The 15,264-nt window shown below is 37.3% G+C and overlaps 1 protein-coding gene across 1 annotated transcript in view; it reads left to right on the forward strand.

Annotated features, from left to right (window-relative positions):
* celsr1b (cadherin EGF LAG seven-pass G-type receptor 1b) overlaps nucleotides 1–15,264 on the forward strand; it is a gene marked incomplete at its 5' end in the record, with an annotated part of 43,431 nt that overhangs the window by 26,116 nt on the left and 2,051 nt on the right. Inside the window, 26 exons of the mRNA XM_081356691.1 lie at nucleotides 493–656; nucleotides 965–1,090; nucleotides 2,198–2,364; nucleotides 2,503–2,688; nucleotides 3,010–3,123; nucleotides 3,213–3,387; nucleotides 3,615–3,756; nucleotides 5,090–5,210; nucleotides 6,300–6,483; nucleotides 7,163–7,264; nucleotides 7,762–7,856; nucleotides 7,964–8,173; nucleotides 8,830–9,013; nucleotides 9,095–9,235; nucleotides 9,323–9,533; nucleotides 10,416–10,583; nucleotides 10,697–10,823; nucleotides 10,915–11,115; nucleotides 11,213–11,387; nucleotides 12,377–12,489; nucleotides 12,596–12,672; nucleotides 12,766–12,892; nucleotides 13,551–13,676; nucleotides 13,796–13,932; nucleotides 14,734–14,828; nucleotides 15,068–15,211. Of these exons, the coding sequence (XP_081212817.1) occupies nucleotides 493–656; nucleotides 965–1,090; nucleotides 2,198–2,364; nucleotides 2,503–2,688; nucleotides 3,010–3,123; nucleotides 3,213–3,387; nucleotides 3,615–3,756; nucleotides 5,090–5,210; nucleotides 6,300–6,483; nucleotides 7,163–7,264; nucleotides 7,762–7,856; nucleotides 7,964–8,173; nucleotides 8,830–9,013; nucleotides 9,095–9,235; nucleotides 9,323–9,533; nucleotides 10,416–10,583; nucleotides 10,697–10,823; nucleotides 10,915–11,115; nucleotides 11,213–11,387; nucleotides 12,377–12,489; nucleotides 12,596–12,672; nucleotides 12,766–12,892; nucleotides 13,551–13,676; nucleotides 13,796–13,932; nucleotides 14,734–14,828; nucleotides 15,068–15,211 (3,812 nt within the window). The remainder of the gene's footprint in view (nucleotides 1–492; nucleotides 657–964; nucleotides 1,091–2,197; nucleotides 2,365–2,502; nucleotides 2,689–3,009; nucleotides 3,124–3,212; nucleotides 3,388–3,614; nucleotides 3,757–5,089; nucleotides 5,211–6,299; nucleotides 6,484–7,162; nucleotides 7,265–7,761; nucleotides 7,857–7,963; nucleotides 8,174–8,829; nucleotides 9,014–9,094; nucleotides 9,236–9,322; nucleotides 9,534–10,415; nucleotides 10,584–10,696; nucleotides 10,824–10,914; nucleotides 11,116–11,212; nucleotides 11,388–12,376; nucleotides 12,490–12,595; nucleotides 12,673–12,765; nucleotides 12,893–13,550; nucleotides 13,677–13,795; nucleotides 13,933–14,733; nucleotides 14,829–15,067; nucleotides 15,212–15,264) is intronic.

Consider the following 15,264-nt stretch of genomic DNA (forward strand, 5'->3'; position numbering starts at 1 on the left):
TAGGATTAGGATTTGGTTACCGAAGTGCTACCGAAACATCTTCACCCTTTATTCAAATATTATGAAAAAATTGTTAAAGATTTTCCAAACATATTGCGTAGTTGTGCTGGGAATCAATGGTTTTATTTGTGTTAACGCAGTGAAATATGCCAAATTCTGTGGACCTAATTTGTGGCCAGACTGTCATATAGAACACATGCAAACCTAGAGGGGGTTTTCTCTCTTTTTTAAAAAAAAGTACTATAAAAATAGCCACTCAGCTCATTGTCATCTATTTTTTGCCTAATGGGCTTCAAGGTCTAGATATCTCGGGTTTTGAACGCACATAAACATTGAATTATTTCCAATCTAATTTTCAAATGATTGGTTTAACGCCTGTAATTATTAATATTTGTATTTTTTAATGCAACTGTATTATTCCATATAATGGAGAATGTTTGGAACTTGGGTCCTTGTATCCGTGGCTTCAAGAATCTTTCTGTTTGTGTGCAGGTCACTGGATCTTACCGGACCTTTGCTCCTGGGTGGCGTTCCAAACCTCCCTGAGGATTTCCCCATACAGAACCGAGACTTCGTGGGCTGCATTACGAACCTGACTATCGACAGCAAGCCCATAGACATGGCCGGCTTCATTGCCAACAATGGCACCTCAGCAGGTTAGAAACTGTATAACAAGTGTTCATATCATGACAAATCATATCTACCCTGATTTTTTTTTTTTAATAATACATGTTCGAAGTACTATAAAAAAACAAACTCAAAACTTTTAGAAACGTTTTGAGTTTATAACGATGTTATAGAAAAATTACAGTAAGAAAATCCCAGATAAAATGTGGCCTCTTTAAATATTTTTTTTTTTCTCACAGCACTGTTTCTTCAAAGAATGTTTTTCTTTCTTAGCTTTCCATTAAGCTGTCAAACTCCAACCCTTAATATTTAAAGTGCACTTTCCCTTTCTATTCAGGTTGTGCAGCAAAACATGACTTCTGTAGCCAGATTGTTTGTCTGAATGGAGGCGTATGTGTGAATAGATGGAACACCCACACCTGTAACTGCCCATTAGGCTACGGAGGAAAGAATTGTGAACATGGTAAGATAATCCTCTCTTTCCTACTTTTTTCTATACATCATTCTTCTTTTGACTTGATTTTGCTTAATGGACACAACACATAGACACACCTCCCATCTTTTGCCTGGATTTGCCCTTGGCCTCATACCAAAGTGTACACAAATCCAGTGACTCATACCTGAGACAGGAATCTATCTATCTATCTATCTATCTATCTATCTATCTATCTATCTATCTATCTATCTATCTATCTATCTATCTATCTATCTATCTATCTATCTATCTATCTATCTATCTATCTATCTATCTATCTATCTATCTATCTATCTATCTATCTATCTATCTATCTATCTGTCTGTCTGTCTGTCTGTCTGTCTGTCTGTCTGTCTGTCTGTCTGTCTGTCTGTCTGTCTGTCTGTCTGTCTGTCTGTCTGTCTGTCTGTCTAAAGTTTTTTTATACTGTAAACCCATTTGAGTAAGTGCATCATAATCACAAAGAGTCCCCCTTAACGGGCAATGGAGATTTGAAAGAGTGAATGGGGTTGCAAATAGCTTAACATTTTCAGTGAGCTTAGTTTGACCTAATTTCTTGGAAGGAAACCTGGTTGAGCACACATTTTCTATTTATTTTTGCTTATCAATTGGATGGAGAGGTCACACCATGTTATGAGTCTACAAAAGATATTCAGGCTACTCTTTCAAAGCACACTGAGATCAGGTGCTCTGAAAACCTTCTTCTCCTCTGTAGGTGGCAAATCTCAATTGAGGAAAACTGAAGAGAAGGCCAGCTATGAATATCACTAATATTACTGTCACACTCCCAGGGTTATGTCTAAGATATATTACTGTTATTTCCATAAGTTCAGACCACGCTTAGAGAAAGTAAAATATTTGCCCTGAGGAAACTGGTGTGTAAGAACGTTTCACATTCCTGATTAAGAAATCTCCTGGATGACTGGAAACATTCCTCTGTCCATGAATGATAGTTATTATTTGTGTGTCGGGACAGGAGGGAATATCAAAGTGATTCCCTCAGTGTGTGCTTGTTTTATTTAACAGATTTCAGTTAATAAAACTACTTTGTTTAGTCTGGATTGAAATTGTTGTCTGATGGTCTTCTTTCCACAGTTATGCCCGCCCCCCTGCATTTCGATGGCCACGCACTGGTGTCATGGAGTGAGACCGATATTACCATTGCCATTCCCTGGTACATGGGTCTTATGTTTCGCACCCGAAAAAGCACAGGCGTTCTGCTACAAGCCAGTGCTGGAGAGTTTTCCAAGATTAATCTTATGGTGAGTATTGCTTCAGTAATCCACCATGTTCAATCTTGTTTTCCATGATATGTCTTTGTTTAATTAAACAGATAAATCAGACTGTGCTCTCATCCTTTTTTGTCATAGATTTCTCATATTCTTACTTTGTGTTTCCAGGTGAGCAACAGACACCTTCGGTTTCAGGTGTTTCTGGGTGTTAGACGTGTGGCCCTCTTAGATTTTCCTCAGGTTTGCGTGGACAACGGTGAATGGCACCATGTGCTTGTCGAGCTCAAGAGCGGAAAAGATGGCAAAGACATCAAATATATGGCTCTTGTGTCTTTGGATTATGGCATGTTTCAGGTATATGATCTATTATCTATATTATCAGGTTTATTTATTTGTAGACCACCTAAGTCTGGTTCAAACACAAATAATGTTCAACTATGGGAATGTGGTGATGTGTGGACTTAAAACTTTTTTATGTTTTTAATGTTACATTTTTATGATAGATTTCCCATGCATTTGCTGCAAAAGTAAATGATGGAATAAAAAAGTTTTAATGTGACCTTCACAAAATAAAAGTGTGAAATCACCCTAGGTGAGTGCCTCTAGTTGAAGAAACACCAATAAAGGCATGTGGTTTGAGTTCTGATATTTCTGATATTGTTTTGATATATATAGAGGACAGTGGAGATCGGCAATGAGCTACCCGGGCTTAAACTGAGGAACTTGTTTATCGGGGGACTGCTTAAGAAAGATGGCACTGTGCAGGGAGGATTTACTGGCTGCATGCAGGTAGATCTCACATACAAGCACATTTACTTTGTTTAAAGGTGTGTATTGTCTTATTCACATGTTACTTATTTCATGTGGTCATCTTATAGGGTCTGCGAATGGGTGAGACGTCCACCAACACTGCCAACATCAACATACGGCATGCCACACGAGTCCGGGCTAAAGACGGATGTAACGTACCTGATGCCTGTCTATCCAACCTGTGTCCAACACACAGCCGCTGCGGGGACAACTGGGCGTCTCACACGTGTGTCTGTGAGCCAGGTAACACCAACAGTTCTACATAGGAACTAAAACCTTTTAGATTAATAATGTAGTGGGGTCCAAAAACTTGAGACCACATTTAAATTGGAATTAAATGTGGTTTATCATTAAAGCAAAAGGAGGACATACATAAGACTTTTAGAGCTTTGTGTATATGAGTAAAGATTTGAGTGTCTAGTTTTATGAATCTTTCTCAGTCTTTCTTTCTCTCTTTTCCTTTCCCCCAGGTTACTTTGGCAGAGACTGTGTGGATGCATGTCTCTTGAACCCTTGCGAACACACTTCCTCCTGTGTTCGAAAACCCAGCTCCAAACATGGCTACAGCTGCGAGTGTGGACACAATTTCTATGGCCAATACTGTGAGCGCAAGTGAGTACCTCTCCTTCTCTTTGGTTCATTCATTCATTCATTCATTCATTCATTCATTGCTTTTACTAAGGTTAGGGCTCAAAACAAATGCCTAACCCAAAAGTTTTGCATGTAAATTTTTTGTCGGACATGAATGTTGCCTCAGATTATGCATGTTATTGAGCAGAGGGTTAGTACTTGATCAGACATACCATTTTTGTCTGATTGATGATAAAATAGGGGTCATGTTAGTATTTGAAGATATAGTTCTCCCTCATATCATTCCAAACCTGTATGACTTTCTTTCTTCTGTGGAACGTGGACTATAAAAGATATTTTGAAGACCGTTTCAACTGTTTCTGTTCATATAATATAAGTCAATGTGGTAAAACAACATTGGACACCCCATTGACTTTCATTGCATGGCCACAAAGAGAAAAAGAAACACTGGGACATTGTTTAAAATATATTTATTTGTGTTCTGTAGAAGAAAGAATGTCATACAGTTTTGGAAATAATTGCAGAACATTAATTTTGGGTGAACTGTCCCTTTATGTTTAGATTTGGTTAGGATTAAGAAAATTGGTGGACTTTTAGTTAAAGCTCGGTGCATGCTTAAACACGCTTACTGACAACAGCTTTATTGTCTGATGGTCTGTTTCATGAACTGCCAAGGTTTTGTAAGTGGCGAAAGCTGTGATCGCAGATGCTGGCAGTATTTGTGATGGTATTGTTTCGATGATCCTTTAAATCTGGTCTTTCCTTTAATTCTGATAATTCCACATGTCCTTGACACCCACACCGTATCGCTTTCATTTATAATGCAACAAAATAAAGTAAAGCTCCGACTGCTGGAATGATCCAGTAATTGGCGAGTCTTTCATCCACTAAAGATAAACTGTTCTTTAGCAGAATCACTTGAGTTTTGAAAAAGTGCATTTTCTTTTAAATGTTCGTAATCTGTAAACTCCAAAAATTAGATAATAACAAATAAAAGAAGTTCCATGAGAGGAGGAAAGACTTAAATTATAGGATTAAATATGTTTGAAATTATTTTGTTTCTGTTCCTTCCTTTAACCATGAGAAGATTCTCTTTTCAATGATCACAAAGGAAGCGGGCTTAGAGTGATGTATTGCTTTCACACAAGCAAGCCTCGCAGTCAGAATCCACCGCTTTGATTTTACAGCTGAATTTTATTTCCAATTTCAAAGCAAATCCAATCAGTCTCAGTCCCCAATATAAGCTGTTTTGAGTCTCATTCTGTGAAGTTTGTAGTTTAAAGTGCACTATTGCATGATTTAATTTTTCTCTGTCCCCCTTTTCAATCTTTTTGTCGTGTGCGCACACACACAGAGGGGATCAACCTTGTGCTCACGGCTGGTGGGGATACCCGACCTGTGGGCCCTGTAACTGCGATGTCAGCAAAGGCTTCAAAAGGGACTGTAATAAAACCACAGGAGAGTGTAGCTGCAAGGTAAGCTGCAAGTGATCGCATGCTCCAGACTCTCAATAGAATGCGCAGGAACTGACGGGAAACCACTGACTTCTAGTTGTACAACAATATAAATATAAAATGGACTGTGTGGCTTTTATTGTATCAAAGCGTTAGTTCACCCAAAAATGAAAATTATAACTTACTCGCCCTCAAGCCATCCTAGGTGTATATGACTTTCTTCTTTCAGCCGAACACAATCTGAGTTATATTAAAAAACACCCTGGCTCTTCCAAGCTTTATAATGGGAGTGAATGGTACGTTGAGATTTTGAAGCCCAAAAAAGTGCATCCATCCATCATAAATCAATCAATCTATACTGCTCTAGGGGGTTAATATATGCCTTCTAATGCAAAGCGATGTGTTTTTGTGAGAAAAATCTCCATATTTATAACTTTATAAACTATAATCGCTAATTAATTTTATGATGGATGAATGCACTTTTTTGGGTTTCCATTCACCATTCACTCCCATTACAAAGCTTAGAAGAGCCAGGATATGATTTAATATATCTCTGATTGTGTTTAGCTGAAAGAAGGATATCATTTACCTAGGATGGCAGTAACTTATGGGATAATTTTCATTTTTTCAACTCTTTAAGCACACTACTGTACAAAATTTGGAACCGGTAAGAAGCTTTTAAAAGAAAATGCTTACCAAGGCTCCATTTATTTAATAGAAAATTAAGTGAAATTATTAATTATTTAATAGTGAAATATTATCACAAAATAAAAGAACTGTTTTCAATTTTATTACACTTTAATTTATTCCTGCGATGACAGCTGAATTTTCAGCATCCTTACTCTAGTCTTCAGTCACATGATCCTTCAGAAATCATTCTAATATGATGATTTGCTGCTCAAGAAAAAAAATTATCATTGTTGAAAACAGCTTAATTTTTTTTTTTTATCAATACAGAGTTCAAAAGAACAGCATTTATTTGAAATACAAATCTGTCACTTTTGATCAATTGAACGCATTCTTGCTGAATAAAAGTATTCACTTCTTTATATTTTGATCTCAGGTCCATGCTCACAAGATGCCATTATTTTCTCCTCCTCAATTTTTCAGGACAATTACTTTCGGCCTCTTGGTGGGGACACTTGCTACCCGTGCGATTGTTTTCACCTTGGAGCGCATTCGCGGACATGTGACCCTGTAACGGGCCAGTGCGCCTGTAAGATGGGCGTGGTGGGCCGTCAGTGCAACCGTTGTGACAACCCCTTCGCAGAGGTGACAGTCGGGGGATGCGTGGGTATGTGTGCTGTCAACTGGACAGGATAGCAGTTTACTGTTGTTGAGCTCATTTCAAAACTGGTCACAAATTGAATAAATAAGGACAAAAAAAATGAAAGCTGTTTACAATTTTAGCTTACATATGCTTGCACAGTATGATGAAATGTAAGTGTAATACACTATAATCATAAGCAGAATGCTTTCAAGTCAGCATGGAGTACATGTACTGACTGTGGGGTTAATTGAAGAAGAAATAATAGGAATGTGTTGCTCCTTAAAGGGATAGTTCACCCAAAACTGAAAATTCTGTCATCATTTACTCACCCTCAAGTTTTGTTAAACACAAAAGAAGATATTTTGAACAATGTCAGTAACCAAAGAGTTGATGTTGACTTCCTTAGTATTTTTATCCTACAATGGAAGTCAATGGGGCCAATTAACTTTTTGGTTACCCATATTCTTCAAAATATCTTCTTTTGTGTTCAGCAGAACAGAAGAAAGAAATTCATACAGGTTTGGAACAACTTGAAGATGAGTAAATGATGACAGAATTACATTTTTTGGGTGAACTATTCCTTTAAAAGGCATTTTAATAAGGTCATTAAGACAAAGCAACAAGTGTTAGTGACACTAAATGGCATCTGTTTTGCCATACTGTCCTTTCTCTCTCATTCTAACTCCATTTTTTTGTTATCTAGTGGTTTATGACGGTTGTCCCAAAGCGTTTGAAGGCGGTATCTGGTGGCCCCGGACCACGTTTGGTGGCCCTGCAGCCACAAACTGCCCCAAAGGATCCAGCGGTGAGTCTAGATTAATTATACGGTCCTTAACTAAATCAAGAAATCATTGTTAACATAAACAACCAAAAGTTTTGACACACTTCACTGAATTTGAAACATTTAATTTTTGTACATAACTATATTTAATAAAAAATATAGATTTAGAATTATATTTATTAAAATATACAAATACATTTTAGTACAAAACTAAAATATTTGTTTAAAAATACATTATATAAAAATATAGTTAATTTTTCTCTTTTATTATATTTTATAAACAATTAATAATTAATAAATAAATCGATATTTTGGTCACTACATAAATCCCATATTTCCATTTGTGTTTTTAAATTTTAATGATTTTACTATAAATAAAAAAGTAGAAAATAGTACTTACAATAACAAAGGAGATGTGTGCAAACCTTTGACTTGTAGTATATGTCGGAATTTTCATCATTTTATTTATTTTTTGTTGAATCATTTATCGATATATACACATTTGATATGTCTTTTTACAGGCACAGCTATCCGTCATTGCAGCGATGATAAAGGTTGGCTTCCACCTGAGCTCTTCAACTGCACTTCCCTCAGCTTCTCAAAGCTAAAGAAAGAGGTTTGTGACTCTTTTGTTGCTTGATTCAACTTTTCTATTTTATGAAACATTCTACGCCAGCTACCACAATCCTAGAAGTGACCAGTGTGACCACATTTGTGACTCAGAGTGAGGATCTTCATGCTAATTCTTCTCGAATGGACGGAGAAAGATCAAGAAGCCTTGCGGGGGCGCTGTACGCCTCCATAGACCACACGGATCATCTCTTTGGAAATGACGTGAGGACTGCCTACCATCTGCTGGCCAGTGTGTTAGAGCATGAGAGTCTGCAGCAGGGCTTTGAGCTCACAGCTACTCATGATACCGATTTCAACAAGGTAAAGCCTCCTCGAAGCCTTCACACACTTCCACAATCTCACAGTATCTTTCAGTATCTTCACATTCAAGCTCAGTCTAATGGGTTCTGCACCTCAGAGTATGAATATGAGTATGAGTAATATAAAATATGAGTATGAGTAATATAAAATTTTAGTTAATATTTAAATTTTTTAGTTTTAACTAATTTTTTAAAGATAACTTTACTGGAACCAGATCTTCAAGGCTTAAGTTAGTCAAGATGGTTTTTGGAACATTGTAACTGGTTTGTTGCTGGTCAAAAGTGACCTACTCTCTCAAAATGTTTTAATCAAGAAGGTCTACCTGGTTGACCTCACCAGTCTGATCAACCATCTAAACCATCTTGGACCAACTAATGACCAGCTTTGACCAGTTAGACAGCATTTAAAACCAAATTTGAAATGCATGTGTGCAAAGTATAAAGTGTGTGCAAAAATGTGTTCAAAATATCTAGTTTTATCTTCAGATCTGTCTTTAAATTAACTCATTTTTATTAATTTATTTTAAAATATTTTAATAAATGTATTTTATAAATGTATTTGTGTACCTTATTTATTTTAGTAATTAATTGACATAAAAAAATTATGGGTGGTTATTATACAGTATTAATAAACGTTACTCTTGTTTGTTGTGGTAGAACATCATTAAAGCTGGAAGTGCCATTCTTGACCCAGTCAACAAGGAGCACTGGGAGAAGATACAGCGCTCTGATGGTGGGACGGCACATCTGCTGCACCACTTTGAGGAGTACGCCAACACTCTGGTACAGAACGTGAGGAAGACCTACCTGAGACCCTTCACCATCGTCTCTGACAACATGAGTTAGTATTGCGTTCTCAGTCCTGTAGCTTAATTTTGAGTGTTTAGTGTAAAAATATTTACCATTTTTCTTCACATTCAAGTTGTTGCATTAGATTTTCTGGACTCCACTGCAAACCAAGACAAGATTCCTCGATTTCAGGAGGTTACGGAGGTGTTCGCAAAAGAGCTGGAGTCATCTGTCCTCTTCCCAAACCTGCTTTCAATGCCGAAAAAGAGCAAAGGTTCTCACCTCGAAACTTATTTCTTTATATTATAAGTTGTAGTCATGGAAATTAAACTAAACTTTCTTATGTCGTATTACCCTATAGATGCTGTTACCACAGAGCCTCCAGCTCAGATTGCATCAAATGAGTCTTTCATCAGCATGGATGGATCAAATATTGTTTATCTAACACCGTCCATTAAAAAAAGACGCCATGCAGAACAACCTGATCCACCCGCTGTTGTAATGGTGATGATCTACAGGTCTCTGGGACGTCTCCTTCCTGAGAGTTACGATCCGGACCGCCGCAGTCTAAGGTAGGCCTTGGATTTTACATACAAACAACAGATTTCCTTGACCAGGATATGCAATGCTATCATATATTATATTCAAATTCCCGTTGGTGTGTCAGCTGATAATTGTTTTCATCCTGATAAATAGCCAGTATTAAAATTCAAAATTATTTTGTTTAAATATGTTAAAAATAAAACACTAAAAACGAAAATCAATCATTATAAATGTGACTTGTGAATTTAGACAACATTATAATGTACAGTATGTAAAATGGATATTCATTTTTATTCAAGATTACATTCAGCAGTGTTATTAAATTATAGTGTTTTAAAGATTACCTTTAAGTGAGTGTAAAATGATGGCCAATTTAATCTGAATGTAAAAATAGAGGAAATGAGCACAAAACAACGAAACATCAAATATGTACAGAAGCCCATTTCCACCACATAGAAAAAAAATCCTACATTGATTATGCCATAAATAGTCACAATTTAAATATAAAAAGGATGACAAGTCATAATTGTGACATAAAAGGTCATAATTATGAGATAAGTTGAAATGATGTACTAAGTCACAATTATGAGATGTCAAAATTAAGAATAAGAAATCCTAAGTATGACAAGTCATAATTATGATATAAAAGAAAAATGACATAAGTCAAAATTGAGATTATGTATATAATTTACTAACGGATGTTTTTTTTTACTTCTTATGTGCTGCCTGGAAATGGGCTTCAATAAATTATAAAAATCAGCCAACACAGATAAATAAAACATTTTCTAATATCGGCCGATAACCAATATGGTACCAATAGATTGTGTAGCCTTGATGACAATATCAAGAAAAAAAATCTTTTGATATAAATTTGTTGTTGTAAATATATCTGGTGCTCTACACATCCCCAGACTGCCCACTCGTCCTGTCATCAACACGCCTGTAGTGAGTGTGGTGGTCCACAGGGACGGAGAAGCCCTCCCCACACCCCTCCAAAGACCCATCACCCTGAACTTCAGGCTCCTGGAGTCCCACGAGAGGACCAAACCTGTGTGCGTCTATTGGAACCACTCCATCCCGTGAGTACTTAATGATTAATATTCGAATAAAATATATTAGGAAAGCTCTGCTTATGCTGTGATTGCAAAAAACATCATAATTTTGTATTTTTGTGTGTCTTCTTATCCGATAGGGTTTCTGGTGGAGGCGCCTGGTCTTCTAAAGGCTGTGAGCTGGTCTTCAGGAACTCGACTCACATCAGCTGCCAGTGCAACCACATGACCAGTTTTGCTGTCCTCATGGACATCTCCAAACGAGAGGTAGGACACAACCAGCTATTTTGGTTTATGTGGAATTTTGCTAGTATACAGCTAGCTAACTAGTTTTTCAACGCTGGTATCTCGTCCTTAGCATGGTGATGTTCTTCCTCTAAAAGTGGTGACCTACACCACAGTGTCCGCCTCTTTGGTGGCCCTCCTCATCACCTTCCTCCTGCTGGCCATTCTTCGCAAGCTGCGCTCCAACCTACACAGCATCCACAAGAACCTGGTGGCCGCCATCTTCCTCTCTGAGCTCATCTTCCTCACTGGCATCAATCAGACCGACAGTCCGGTGTGCAGTTTTTAGATCGTAATAGCAATAGCATAATTATATTTTCATTTTGAGGTTTCTGTGAGATACTTAACCTGTTTTTTTGTCTGATTTGTAGTTTGTATGTACTGTTGTGGCCATTCTGCTACATTATTCGTACATGTGCACATTTGCCTGGATGTTTGTGGAGGGGCTGCACATCTATCGCATGCTGACTGAGATGCGTAACATTAACCAGGGCCACATGCGCTTCTACTACGCCATCGGTTGGGGGATTCCTGCTGTTATCACTGGTATGAGACTCAGTTGCTCATAAAAAATGTTTAGTATAGGACCCCCCCCCACATTCAAAACATTTTGTTTTGAAGTTCTTTTGGACGGTTCGTGTGTTAAAAACACTGTTAAAAGTGGATCAAACCGAGCGCCACAACACACTTGTAGCCAATCAGCAGCAGGGGGCGTGTCCACTCATGATGGGGCTGGAGAGAGAGTGAGCAACAGGGAGATTTGAAGAAAGACTGTAGAGAGATGGCTGAGAGGCATTGCAAACAAGATAAGGCCAGAGGAATATCACTGAAAAAAGAAGGGTTTTTATGATCAGGCGAGAGCTTTAGGACCCGCGTTAAAGGAGAACTCCGGTCAATTTTATCATTGAGCTCATTTTGTAAATTTGGAGTGCTGTCAATACAGAGAACAACGACAAAAATCGGTGTTGCCTACACCGTGTTATCCTCTTTTTAAAATTTGCACCCTGTTGACTTCAATGGGGCAAATTTTAAACCTGCTTTTAGCCTCTTAACATCCTTGATGTGTCATTACAAGTGCACAGCCAATGTGAGTGATTCCTTCAGAGTGAACGCGTGTCAATCTGACTGCAGTAGATGTGAAAGATATTAATAAAAATAATGTTATTTCAGCCAGCGCACATACCTGTATTTACATCCTGTTTTCGGTCGAAGTCCATAGTAATCGATTGTCGAGTTCACACGCATAGGTTTAGTTACCTATGATCACGCGCGTGAACTCAACAATCGATTACTATGGACTTCGACCGAAACCAGGAAGAAAATACAGGTATGTGCCACTCTTGCATTGTGTGTTTGTGCATTTTGGGGGCGGAGCAATGAAGAGAGAGGTGTGTTTGTTTGGGTTGATTTCAAATATCAACAGTGTTTCTCAGAAATCACTTACTGCACCTTAAAATAGAGGGGTCAGACCCCCTAAACCCCCTGTAATTTGCATCTTGATTGTATACTGTTGCTGATTATTTGTCTCTTGTCAGGTCTGGCTGTGGGTTTGGATCCTCAGGGTTATGGAAACCCTGATTTCTGCTGGCTCTCTGTCAACGACACTCTTATCTGGAGTATCACTGGACCAATCTCCATATTAGTGCTGGTCAGTTTAATCTCATTTAGCACAGTGTAAATTTTCCATTCATTTTCTTTTCCCAACTGAAGTGTTTGGTTTTGACTAAATAATGAAAAACATTTTTTTTTAACAGATAAATATAATCCTAATTGTGCTGGCAGCTAAAGCCTCATTTGGACGGCGCCAGCGCACAGAAAAGTCAGGAGCAATGTAAGTTCAGTGAGAGTTTGGTCAAACTGAACAATACTGAAATACAGAAGGCCTGAAGCAGAATCTTTTTCAACATTCTTTGCTCTTGTGCAGCTCTGCTCTTCGAGTGGCTTTCCTCCTCCTGTTGCTCATCAGCGCCACCTGGCTGCTGGGTCTAATGGCAGTCAACAGTGATGTGCTTTCCTTCCACTACCTTTTTGCCTTCCTCAGCTGCCTACAGGTACATATGGTCATGTGAATTATGTACACTGTTTGTCAGAACTTGTCTACAGTTTGTGTAGATTGGATTTAGAGCCAAGGTAATGTAAACAAAGCTGTATTGACATAATTTTCAGCAATATATATATATATATATATATATATATATATATATATATATATATATATTATACAATATATGTGTGTATGGAAAATGTAAGGTAAAATAAAAAGATGAGATAAAAATAAATATATAATAATAAAAATATAGAAATGTAAAATAGAATACAACCAAGTCCAGTTAAATATTAAATAAAGTCAAGTTAGATTCAACTTTGCATTAATGACATAACTGTCAATGTAAAATTAAATTATTTTAATAACGAACGTATTAATAATTAACATTGTTGCTGATAAAACAAACAATATGGAAATAAAAAAAATATGTAAAAAGAATATAAAAATATTAAAGAATATTATTAAAAATAATGTAATAAATAATAAAAATATTAAAATTTAAATACAATACAATGGAAAATAATTATTGGGAATTACCTAATAAAATATGGTCTATACAAACCATATAGAATTGGATTGCTCTCTTAAACCAACAGGTATGCTTGTGTTTTACAACAAATGTGTGTCTATGTAATTATTCAGTTATGGATTTTTCTTTCCAGGGCATTTGCATCTTCTTTTTCCACTGTATTCTCAATAAAGACGTGAGGAGGAACCTGAAAAGTGTCTTTACAGGGAAGAAAGTGCCAGCTGAAGATCCCAGTACAACACGGGCTACTTTACTCACAGTCAGTTTGACACCTACAAAAAAAAAAAAAAGTTAATTAAAAAAGTAACAATTCACATACAGGCACAATTTATTTAGTGATGAAACGTTAACAGTGAATCTGTTCTTCTGTCGTTCCAGCGTTCTCTGAATGGTGACGTCTACATGGAGGATGGAGGTCTGTACCGGACTAGCATCGGAGAGTCCTCTGTATCTCTTGAGAACTCTGTTAGATCAGGCAAGAGTCACAGCAGCAGCTACCTCGTGTCCACACTCAGGTAATACACCACAAGTGAAACATGATATGGGTTAACACTTAACAATATGGTTTCATTTGTTGTTTCATTTTAAAAATACTTATGTGAAAGATCTCCACACCTTCTCCTTAACCTCTTAAAACACGAATCATGTATCCTTTGAACTTCTGCAGGCCATAGTGTTTCTCTGATATACAAATCGGTTTTCTGCAACATGCCCTAAATATATTTGGAATTAACGCATATGAAATCATTGACATATTTGCCTGCAGCTGTGCTGGCAGCTGTTTCACTAACATATTTGCACCAATTACTACCTGTTATATTGTGCGTAAACGTCTCAAAGTAGCATTCGGTTTTTAGGTCACTCCACTGATTATCTTTAGATGAAACTAAGTACATTATGACTATAACTAAGTACATTATCAATGGGGCCACTTTAGCCATATTTATGACTCAGATTTTTGTTTATCATAACCACTGACAGAGCCCTTCAGTATTGTAAATGGTGTCCTAATTCACAGCACAGGGTCATGTGTTACATGGATCACATATTGGATCTAATGTGTATTGATTCATCTCTCAAACGCACATTCTACTTACTACAAAATGTACTGGTAAAGCATATGACGTTTTCAGAGAACATTTTATTAGCTAGTGATGCAAAAATTCTGGTTGTCATATTTGTCATATTGCTATATTTGCAGCTGCTGCATTTGTGAAGATTTCACTTATCAACTTACTGTCATTAAATAACTTTAGTGTGACTCCGCAACAAACTCTTAATATTTAATACATAGTTTTAATGTTGTTTTCACACAGGGAGAAGAAACACAGCATATCGTCTAATGGTGGAAAAGTGGGACATGATGAAGGAGACTTGTCACACTTTTTCCATAAGAGTAAAAAGGCAGAAGGTGAGGGAAGATACACTTAAAAACACAACATACACAGACCATTGAAGGGTCAACTGGTGTCATAACTTTTGTTCCATAGGAAAATTCAAGAACTCTATTAAGCAGCCAAATGCTAAAAGCTCTTCTGTTAGTTAGTAGTCACTAGGAGAGCATTAGCAGAAAACAAACAAACAATGAATTATGGGTAAACTAGTGCACTTCTGTGATCAGAGGCTAATTCTTCTGTTGTTTCTATACAGACTCAGATTCGGACAGTGAGCTCTCATTGGATGAACACAGCAGCTCCTACGCTTCCTCCCACTCCTCGGACAGTGAGGATGAGGCCAGGCACTCCAAGACCAAATGGAATAACGAGAGAACGCCCATCCACAGCACTCCTAAAGGTGCCTGCAACCTCTTCTCTGACCTCCGACCTGCTCTTTTACATGGTTTATTC

This window comes from Scardinius erythrophthalmus (genome assembly GCF_964197995.2).
Source record: "Scardinius erythrophthalmus genome assembly, chromosome: 24".
NCBI lineage: Eukaryota > Metazoa > Chordata > Actinopteri > Cypriniformes > Leuciscidae > Scardinius > Scardinius erythrophthalmus.